Below are 10,661 nucleotides of genomic sequence, written 5' to 3' on the forward strand. Positions count from 1 at the left end.
GATTAAATTAGTCACTCCACTACAAAATGATAATGAAAAAACTACTGGTGCATTTTCATGTATTGTTTGAGGCGACCAAAATAGAAATAACCTTATTTAGAAAGACTAATAGATATTTTTCCCTAATATTAGTGTGACTAACATGGAATGCATAGTTAGCATTCCATTACCATTTATTAGTACTTGATCAATTTAATCAATTTCTATTTTGGGTGGCCAAATTACAAAAAAAATTAGAATGATCAAAATAAAAATTATTCCTATTTAGAATGATTAACGGTAGCTTACCCTTAATATTATTATCATAGCTCTTTTGTTTTTTTTTTATACTTTTATATCAAATAAGAAAATTACAAATTACAATTTAAGGATCGAACACATTTGATAGTGTTAAAATACAAAATTATTACCACTCCACTTATATTCATTATTAAATAAATTTTAAAAGAATATATTTTAACATAATATATATCTTTATCTATGTATCTATTATCTCCGGCTTTAATTGAGTTGGTGCCACTCATCAATCAAATTTCAATTTAGTTCGAAATTACTAAAATACATTTCTTTTCTATAAAGTAAGTTATATTATAATGAGAGAATTTTTGTCCATTTAGAATTTTATAAATCAATTAAAATTTATACACAATAAAATTTAAACAAAAAAAACACTATAAATTTAAAATTTGCATTTCAAGTTTCAACCAAAACATCATAAACTTTTAATAAGTATATTTTGTTACATAATATTTTTTATCTATATTATGAGTGTCATATTTTAGTTATACTTAAAATTTCTAATATAATTGGTGTCACAAATTAACTGAATTGGATTTTAAATATTAGACTTTATCATTTTAATTAAATTTTCATTTAATTTTTATATAAATTTTAATAATATATTCTCATGAATGTACCATAATTTAATATATATTATTTTTCAACGTCCTTAAACATACAAATGGAAAAAAACTCAAAAAGTTATTTTTAATTTTTTAGAAAATTATATTTGTTTTATGAATAGCACATAAACTAACACATTGTTAATAAATCATAAGATGTTAATTAAAAACTATTATTTATTTATTTATTATACTTTTAAATGGTTAATTTATTTATGGATGATGCAAAATAGTATTGATTTAAATATATAAAACAAGGCAGTTTTATATCTTTTCATAATTATTCTTATGCATATTTTAATAATTTAACCAGGGGCGAAGTCAGGGGTTGGCATGCGCCCCGGCCCTCCTAAAATGTAAATTGTTCTTTTAGTCCTTAAAATGTTTTAAAAAATTTAAATTAATAAAAGTAAAATTACACTTTGACCTCCCCTAAAATTATAAAAATTTGATTTAATCCTATACAAATTATAAAGATACAAACTATAAAAAATTAAAATTTTATCCGGCCCCCCTAAATATTTATTCGCTTCATCTAATTTAACCATTGGATTTTTCAATATATTTGTTCTTGTCATATAAGTGAACTTTTGAATCGACCAATATTTTTATTATATTGATCTAAAATATTATCTATATTAATATATATTTAGTTGTTTGAAATTTTTTCATAAAATAAATAGTTAAAAATTTAATTTGTGCGAACTTAACATAGATGATTGAAGAATGAATATGACGATTGAATTGATATAATATTAATCATAAAATTGTGTAAAACTATTTTTATTTTACAACGATATAAATGATAATTAAATATAAAAATATGGTTTTCTCATTTTATGCTGGGGAGGTTCCAACTTTTATTAATTGGATTAGTTAATAAATTAAAAGGGGAAAAAAGAAAGAATAAGATAAGGTTGCATTAGTGCAACATTGATAGTAGTAGAAAATGAAATGTTAAATTAAATACATTTGTAAGCATTGAATTTAAATTTATATTATTTTTGTTGAGAAAATAGTAGTAGTATTATTAAATTAGGGGGGGTTGGGGTGTCGTGAATGGTATGGGTAGAGATAATGGCCTATGCTAGCAGACATTTCTACAACCATATTCTTCTCATCTTCCTTTCATAGATTCTCTCAATCGTAGATGTCCATTAGTCCTACTCTTCTTATGTTCTTCTTTTCCCTCTTCAACTACAGCAGCAAAGTGTCATCTTTAGTAAATAATAAGATTACTTTGTACTAAAAATCAGCTCGAAAATTCTGTTGATAGATCTCAACAGGGTGTTGTTACAGGTGAAGTTTGGGTCTGGGGGTTTTAAACAATAAAACCCACATGTTTAATTGCTGTCTTGGTGCTTGATTTTAGGAATTTAAGGATTTCCTGTCAGATTCTTTTGGCTTGAGGGAAGATTATGTTAGCTAAGTTTTTATTGATTTGATATCCAGTTTTGGAACCCTTTTGGTTTTCTGGACATTTTGGCCTAGTCTTTTTCTTGTTCTGGGATTTGGGTGGTGGTTAGAAAATTGAAACTCAGAATCTAGAGGGATTCTTTCATTCTCTCTATTTCTCTTTTTCTTTTATGGTAATTTTGAAAAATTTCCATGGTCTTCCTCAATTCAAGGTCCTATATCTTGCATTTCTCAGTTATTAGAGGGTGTAGTGCTGGATAAGATGGCATCTTTTGTTTTTTTTCTTTCCCGCACGGTTACAACACCTTCTGTCTTGTAGTCAATTTGGAGTTTGCTGGGTTTTTTTTAAAATATTTTATTCTCTTATCCCAAGGTTCTTGAGGTTTTCTGGTGATGTTGGATTTTACTAGACAGTTTTCTATAGATTTGACAATGGGTCTCTCTCTTTTCTAGCTGGAATAAACAAGCAGGTAAGACCCACTTTCAGGCTAAGGGGGGTTACTGTTTGCTTAGTTAGCTGGTAATTGGTCACTGTTTCTTGGATGAGTTTGCTTCATGTATTTGGGTTTGGTTTAAAGGTGGGGCATCTGGTTTGGATGTTATGTTGCTGGATAGCATCTATGATTTCAATGAACTGGTCCATTAATGGTGAATTTAAGGACCCCAAGGCTGGTCTCCTTGGTGATAGTGGTAGCAAGATGTGGTTCAAATGTTGGGATGAAATCTCAAAGTATAGCTTCAAGATCCACCATCAGTACTACCAGTATATTGGTTCCAAGAGAGTTGGCAAGTCTTGGTGGAGAAAGCTCTTGTTTTCATGGGTAATTGGTTGGACCTTGGCTTCTATTTGGATCTTCTGTTGTATGAGCTCTCAAGCTACCGAAAAGCGCAAGGAGATGCTCGCTAGCATGTGTGATGAGAGAGCTAGGATGTTGCAGGATCAATTTAATGTCAGCATGAACCATATCCAAGCTCTCTCTATTTTGATCTCAACTTTCCACCATGGGAAATACCCATCTGCTATTGATCAGGTAATCCATATCCTCTTCTTCCAACTTTTTCTTAGCATTTTTTTTGTGCTTGATTGCGAATTGTTTAGTGTCTTCTTTGCCTTGTGCTCAAATCAAACTGTGAAATCTTGTTGCTCTTTTTTTGTTCCTTTTTTTTTTTTTTTAAATTTACTATGAAATTCAATCTAATTGCCAATTAAATTGATCTAGGTTAATCTTGGCTTCTCATTTGATGTGATTGATTGCCTGTGATTATACATTTTCAACTATAATGGTTGCTCCTGAATTTTAGATCAAATAGGAATTTTGGCAACTTGATACATGTTCCTCCTTCATTATGTTAAGCGTGGTTATTTAACATTACACCAAAGAGATATATGTGTGTTCTAAGTTATGAATTATGATCACTTGTGTTTTATTCAACAAAGGAAACTCACTCTAAGAACCTGTAGAGGACTTTTGCGAGGTACACAGAACGAACTGCTTTTGAGAGGCCCCTCACAAGTGGGGTGGCATATGCTGTAAGGGTGCTCCACTCTGAAAGGGAACAATTTGAGAGGCAACAGGGCTGGACTATTAAGAGGATGGATACCCTTGAACAAAATCCAGTTCATAAGGATGACTATCATCCCGACTTCTTGGAACCGTCGCCAATTCAGGAAGAATATGCTCCTGTTATCTTTGCCCAGGATAGCGTTTCACATGTGGTTTCTATTGATGTGCTGTCTGGAAAGGTGAGTTTCTTTACTATTTTCTAAAAGGTTCTAGTGATTCCTTCAGTTGCCGTGGTCCATAGTGATGAAATTCACTGGAAGTTATGCTATTCCGATTTAAAGAAAATAACATAGAGGAGAAACCTTACTTTTATTAAGCATAGCAAGATTAAACCAACTAACTTTATAACTTCCTAGGTTGAAAGAATACCAAGTGTTTTCAATTTTTTAAGAACTTGAGACTTTTTCAAGAAATAATATTGAGTTTGTTCATTACAATCTTCAGTTGTGAATCTTTAGTCTCTTGCATATCAACAGGAGGATCGTGAGAATGTATTGCGGGCAAGAAAATCAGGAAAAGGCGTGCTCACAGCTCCTTTTAGATTACTCAAAACAAATCGTCTTGGAGTTATTTTGACATTTGCAGTATACAAGAGGGATCTTCCCTCAAATGCAGCTCATAATGAGAGGATTCAAGCAACTGACGGGTATGTTTTCAGTAAAAACAAAAAAAAGTAGGCACAAATATTTAATCAGTGTCTCCTTGTTTTATGCAAATATATGTGAATCCATCTTTGGAAACAAAAGCCAATCTCTTTTCAACCAGGGGTCCTTGATGTGAAGCTCCTCTTTAACAGTGCTGATAAGATGATATCTTTCATGATAGTTAAAAGATAAGTTATCCTAATACCATCATTGCACAACCAGGTATCTTGGTGGAGTGTTTGATATTGAGTCACTCGTCGAGAAGCTGCTACAACAGCTTGCAAGTAAACAAACAATCCTTGTGAATGTGTTGGACACAACTAATCAGTCTTACCCGATCAGTATGTATGGCTCTAATACATCAAATGATGGGTTGGAGCATGTCAGCCACCTTAATTTTGGAGATCCTTTCAGAAAGCATGAGATGCGCTGCAGGTAATCCATAGATCTCTTATCATCTATCGATCTTGGCCTTGGAGTTCACCTTCTCTTTGATATGGACCTCTATTGTTGGTTCTTGACCAACCTCTTCTATTTCCTTATAAACAAAGTATTTTAGTAAAGTGGCCTTAGCAAGTGACATGTTGACCATTATTTAAGTTTCAACCGATATCTATAACCCATAAAGCCAATTTTTAAGAGGGTCTAAGTTCTTTAAAACATTTCAAAGATAAAGAACTTGTGTAGACATGGACTAAGCTTGGTCTTCATACAGGTTTAAACAAAAGCCACCATGGCCATGGTTAGCAATAACTACTTCGATTGGCATCCTTGTAATTGCATTACTTGTTGGATATATATTTCATGCAACTGTTAACCGAATTGCCAAGGTGGAAGATGATTGCCATAAGATGATGGAGCTAAAAAAACAGGCTGAGGCAGCTGATGTTGCCAAATCTCAGGTATATGATATGATCTGGTTTATACTTTAAGCCGATTAACCTGTGGACATTTGGTCCTAATTTTTGTGTGACCTTTTTGCAGTTTCTTGCTACTGTTTCCCATGAAATCAGAACTCCAATGAATGGTGTTCTGGGTGAGTCTCAAAACTTATTATTTCTCTGAAGTTATTGCAAGCATTTTATGATTATTTTTTATAGAATTAAATTAAAAGTAGAGAATACAGTTTTTGTAGCCTTGACAGTGAGATGCTTCTTTCTGCAGGAATGTTGGATATGCTTATGGACACGGATTTAGATGTTACGCAACTAGATTATGTCAGAACTGCACAAGCTAGTGGGAAGGCACTGGTTGCTCTCATAAATGAAGTTTTGGATCAGGCTAAGATTGAATCTGGTAAGCTAGAGCTCGAGGAAGTGCAGTTTGATCTACGAGCCATCTTGGATGATGTGTTGTCACTATTTTCTGGGAAGTCTCAGGACAAAGGAGTAGAGGTGAGATGCTTGTATCTTACCGACTCATCCTATTCCCTCCACCTCCTCTCCTCACTCATATGTTTCTAGTTTAACCTTCATATGGTGTTCTTCCAAGAGTCTAATGAGAAATCAATTTGTTGATGAGTGCAGTTGGCTGTTTACATCTCTGATAGAGTCCCTGATATGCTAATTGGTGATCCTGGGAGATTTAGACAAATCATCACCAACCTTATGGGAAACTCAATAAAAGTATGTGGTTGGTTCTCCTTTAATGCATATAAAACTTGTTGTGATTTGAGATTTTTTTTTTCTTTAAATTTAGTGTAGTTTTATCTGGACTATGCTTTGGTATCAATTAACTTATAATTTACTTGTCGTCGCAGTTCACTGAGAAAGGGCACATCCTTGTTACAGTTCATCTTGTGGAGGAGGTGATTGATTCTATAGAAGTTGAGACAGAATCATCATCAAAGAACACTTTGAGCGGTTTTCCTGTTGCAGATAGATGCCAGAGCTGGAAAGGATTTAGAACTTTCAGTCAAGAAGGATCCATGCATCCTTTCTCTGACAGCATTAATCTTATTGTATCGGTTGAAGATACAGGAGTAGGAATCCCCCCAGAAGCACAGTCTCGTGTTTTTACTCCTTTTATGCAAGTGGGCCCTTCTATTTCCCGAACACATGGTGGCACGGGCATTGGACTAAGCATAAGCAAGTGTTTGGTTGGTTTAATGAAAGGAGAAATTGGTTTTGTTAGCATTCCTAAGATTGGTTCCACTTTTACTTTTACTGCTATTTTCACTAGTGGCTGCTCTAGCTCAAAGGAGTACAAAAGCCAGCAAATCAACTGCCAGTCTAATACTGTTTCCTCAGAGTTTCATGGGATGAGAGCATTAGTTATGGATCCTAGACCTGTCCGTGCCAAGGTATCAAAATATCATATCCAACGGCTGGGAATTCATGTTGAAGTAGTTTCTGATTGGAAACAAGGTTTATCTAGCATAAGCAGGGCAAATAATGCAATCCACGTGGTTCTCATTGAACAAGAAGTTTGGGATAGGGATCTAAAGAGTTCAGGTCTTTTCATGGAGAAAATAGGCCCCGGTTCTCCTCCAAAGGTATTCCTTTTGTCTAATTCTATAAATTTTTCCAGAGGAAATACTACTCCTGGTGCCTATGACTTGACCGTCATCTCGAAGCCCTTGAGGGCTAGCATGTTAGCAGCATCTCTACAACGAGCCATGGGCATTGGGAACAAAGGGAATCCCTGTAATGGAGAGTTACCTAGCTTGTCTCTTCGGAATCTTCTTCTTGGGAGAAAAATTCTAATTGTCGATGACAACAATGTCAACCTGAAAGTTGCTGCTGGTGCACTGAAAAAATACGGAGCTGATGTGGTTAGTGCAACAAGAGGAATAAAGGCTATTGAACTGCTGACACCACCTCACCACTTTGATGCCTGTTTCATGGATATCCAAATGCCAGAAATGGATGGGTATGTAATCCTACGGCGTGTCATGATTCTAGAACTTTGTTTTGCAATTCTGATCTGGAAATTGAGTTTTGAAACCTTAAGAATAAGATAACAAAATACGTGACAGTTTTTTTCTCCAGTCAGTGCAATGAGCATTGAAGATGCCTTCTGTGATGTCTTATCTTTAATGGATGCTGTTTGCGTCTCAGTGTTTCTCGATTATATTCTCAGTCATGTTCATTGCTAATAGTTTTTTCTTCGTCTCCCAACAGATTTGAAGCTACGAGGAGAATTCGGGATGTGGAACAGAATATCAATAATCATATTAAATTTGGAGAAATTTCAGTGGATGATTACAACAGTGTTTCAAACTGGCATGTACCCATTTTGGCTATGACAGCAGATGTTATCCAAGCTACACACGAGGAATGCCTACGGTGTGGAATGGATGGATATGTGTCAAAACCATTCGAAGCTGAGCAGTTATACCGGGAAGTTTCACGATTTTTCCATTAGGCATTATTAGATCAGAAACTGTTTGAAGAACATCTGCTCATGACTTGGCATGGGCACTAATGGGACTGCCTGTACTTTGGCATTCTTTGCGGTACCTCAATAATTTCAGATTATTCCCAACAGTGAGTTCCTTACCCTCATTTCAAAAACTCTGAATTCTCAAGTATTTCCACTCATAAGGTTTTCCTCATGGTTTTGCTTGATGTACCTATGCTTGACCATTCAATTACTTTTTCAAACTTTTACAAAAACTAAAAACGTCATGTTTATCTGTTTTACCGATCTGTTGACATGTATGTGATGGTTGATGTTTTTGCAGGGAAACATTTGTTTTTGTTGCAGAGTGTACATAGAATCATGCTTGAATATAGGGATTGAGTTTTCTTGTAGTTTTACAATTAAGATGGCAAAGCCTGTTGATCCTTTTGTTTTGATTTGTAAAGTTGGTCATTCCAATTCCAAGTCCTTTTCAGCAGGGTTGGTAAATTGAGATGTCTGTGCAGTAAGAACTAATTGACTTTGGGGTTAAAAAGCAGTTTGCTAATGGAAATGGAGGGAAGAAACCCAGTTCCAAGTCCTGGAGTGTGTTCATAGAAAATTGCAGCAATCCTCGTTGTGTTAGTAATGAAAACTCCTGCAAAATTAAAGCTGTTTTTTTCTGAACATTATTTATTGTATCATAGTGACCAAATTGAATTGAAAGAATTGAAGATTGCTTGCTTCTCAGCTATTGAAGGGGAAGATTGCACCCTTGTACATTAACCTTGTATTCATAATGATTGATTACTCCTTTACCTTTTTGTTAAGCTTTCTTCTTACATGTTTAGTAGTTAATAATATTATGAACGCAGCACAAAAATATGCTTGAAAATCAAATCATTATAAATTATTAATATATTAAAGTTTATTATAGAATATTTTATGACATTGAAAAATAGGAATTCATGGAAGTAGAAGAGAAAAGGTGACAAAATGCATCCATTTGAATTTATCTATCACCCTTTTTTTTTTTTTCAAAAAAGGAACATAACAGGGGTATAGCCGCTTTCATCAGCAACAAGTCTGGCCCATCAAAAGTACAAACACCAATTGACCATGACGCTACAAGTCAGGCAACCCCGTTTCCCTCTCTATGGTTGTGCACCACAGGACGATGAACAAGTAGTTTAATCCGGCTGATGATAGACCAATGAGCAAAATCCTCTGCAAGTCACTGAGCATCCCAACAACCTCCAAACCAAACGTGGAGCACCCAGATTTCAGGTGTGAGAAAGTCCCTCCAAAAACACCCTAACTTCTTCGCTAATCCAGTGATCTACTCAATCCCTTAATACCACTTTTATAATGAAAACTACAATATGCATGCACTACGCATTGCAGACTTAAGTCGGATTTTTAAGTATGATACATGTTCTATATGTAATTATTTTATTTTAACTAAATAATTTTAAAATTTCACTTGTCAAAATCATGTAAAATTGATAAAATAAAATAAAATATTTAAAAACATTCTGTCACATAAAATAACATAACTTGAATTTTTAACACGAAGAATTATATAGATTTATACTACTTTACCGTAAAAAAATGAGAACACAGTACAAACAACTAATTTTTTATTTAATTGCAAATTATATGAAAATATGTTATGAGTTAAAATATGACATGAACAAAAAAAATATTTTCTAAATTAAATTACAGTAATAAATTATACAAAACACAATATAAGACAAAAATAATAGAAACGTAATTGACATATCTGAATGTATCAAAATTTACATAAAATGATTTAAATTTAAGATTAAATCATGATTTCACCCTTAAATTATCATACTTTTCTAATATCTAATTTTTTTGCCTAAATTAAAAAATAATTTATGTCAATATAACTCAATACCATATTTATCCCTCAAAATAATATATTTCATTTTGGGAAAAGTAGTTTGAATTTTTTGGCCTAAATCTTTTTTCCCAAACAGTTTTATTAACCCTTGAACTATATTACTTTACCAAGATTAATTAATGTTCAATATAACTTAATACCATATTTATCTCTTAAAACGGCTCAAAACTAATTATCCACCATGTTAAATTGCTATAGATTATATAACTTTTCATTGTCTTAAAATACTCTAATCCCATATTCATATTTATCTCCAAATATATATAAAAATATCTTTTTAAAAATTGATACTATTATAAAATAAAAGATAGAGCGTAAAAGCAAAGAAAATAGGAGAGCAAAAGAGAGAGAGCGTATTTTTATTGATCAATGAGGATATTTACAAAGCTTATCTTAAGTCTCTATTTATAGGCATAAGAAGCATAAATAAAGTAGATGGCTATTAGAATTTAAAGTACGTCAAAACTTATCGTGATCTTGATCGACATTCACTTAATAAGATATTCATAACATTCACCTTTAGATGTCCGTTGGTAGATAATGTGTAACAACCCATTTTTCAGTGAAATTGGAACAGTGATTTCAGGACCACAAATCCGACCCAAAAATAAGGTTTATTTTTATTTCATTAAATGGTCCGTACTATAATAGGCATGTTGTGTGAAAAATTTGATACAAAAATTTTATCGATTAAGTGTTTAATTTTGAGAAGGACTAAATCGCATAAAATGCGAAAGTTAAATTCTAGTAGCTATAAGGATCAAATAGCTATGGAATTCAAAACTTAAGGTCCTTACATGGTAATTAGACCATTAAGAAAAGTATGTAGATTTTTCTTGGTGACTCATCCATGGAAATATAGAAA

The 10,661-nt window shown here is 33.1% G+C and overlaps 1 protein-coding gene across 1 annotated transcript; it reads left to right on the forward strand.

Annotated features, from left to right (window-relative positions):
* Positions 1 to 1,770: 1,770 nt before the first annotated feature.
* On the forward strand, positions 1,771 to 8,699 carry LOC108489224 (histidine kinase 3-like). Its single transcript, XM_017793600.2, has 11 exons — positions 1,771 to 3,349; positions 3,781 to 4,062; positions 4,360 to 4,529; positions 4,750 to 4,962; positions 5,243 to 5,429; positions 5,512 to 5,563; positions 5,692 to 5,921; positions 6,054 to 6,152; positions 6,287 to 7,398; positions 7,650 to 8,015; positions 8,213 to 8,699. The coding sequence occupies exons 1-10, from the start codon at positions 2,861 to 2,863 to the stop codon at positions 7,891 to 7,893; spliced, it is 3,078 nt and encodes a 1,025-aa protein (XP_017649089.1). The 5' UTR covers positions 1,771 to 2,860; the 3' UTR covers positions 7,894 to 8,015; positions 8,213 to 8,699.
* The last annotated feature ends 1,962 nt before the right edge of the window (positions 8,700 to 10,661 follow it).

The sequence above is a fragment of the Gossypium arboreum genome, chromosome 3 (assembly GCF_025698485.1).
Source record: "Gossypium arboreum isolate Shixiya-1 chromosome 3, ASM2569848v2, whole genome shotgun sequence".
NCBI lineage: Eukaryota > Viridiplantae > Streptophyta > Magnoliopsida > Malvales > Malvaceae > Gossypium > Gossypium arboreum.

What these genes read in the sequence shown, in the direction of transcription:
- LOC108489224 (XM_017793600.2), top strand. Translation starts at nt 2,861, where the DNA reads ATGAGTTTGCTTCATGTATTTGGGTTTGGTTTAAAGGTGGGGCATCTG. An exon ending in TTGATGTGCTGTCTGGAAAG is followed by an intron (nt 4,063 to 4,359) that starts GTGAGTTTCTTT and finishes GCATATCAACAG; the next exon opens with GAGGATCGTGAGAATGTATT. An exon ending in AAGCATGAGATGCGCTGCAG is followed by an intron (nt 4,963 to 5,242) that starts GTAATCCATAGA and finishes GTCTTCATACAG; the next exon opens with GTTTAAACAAAAGCCACCAT.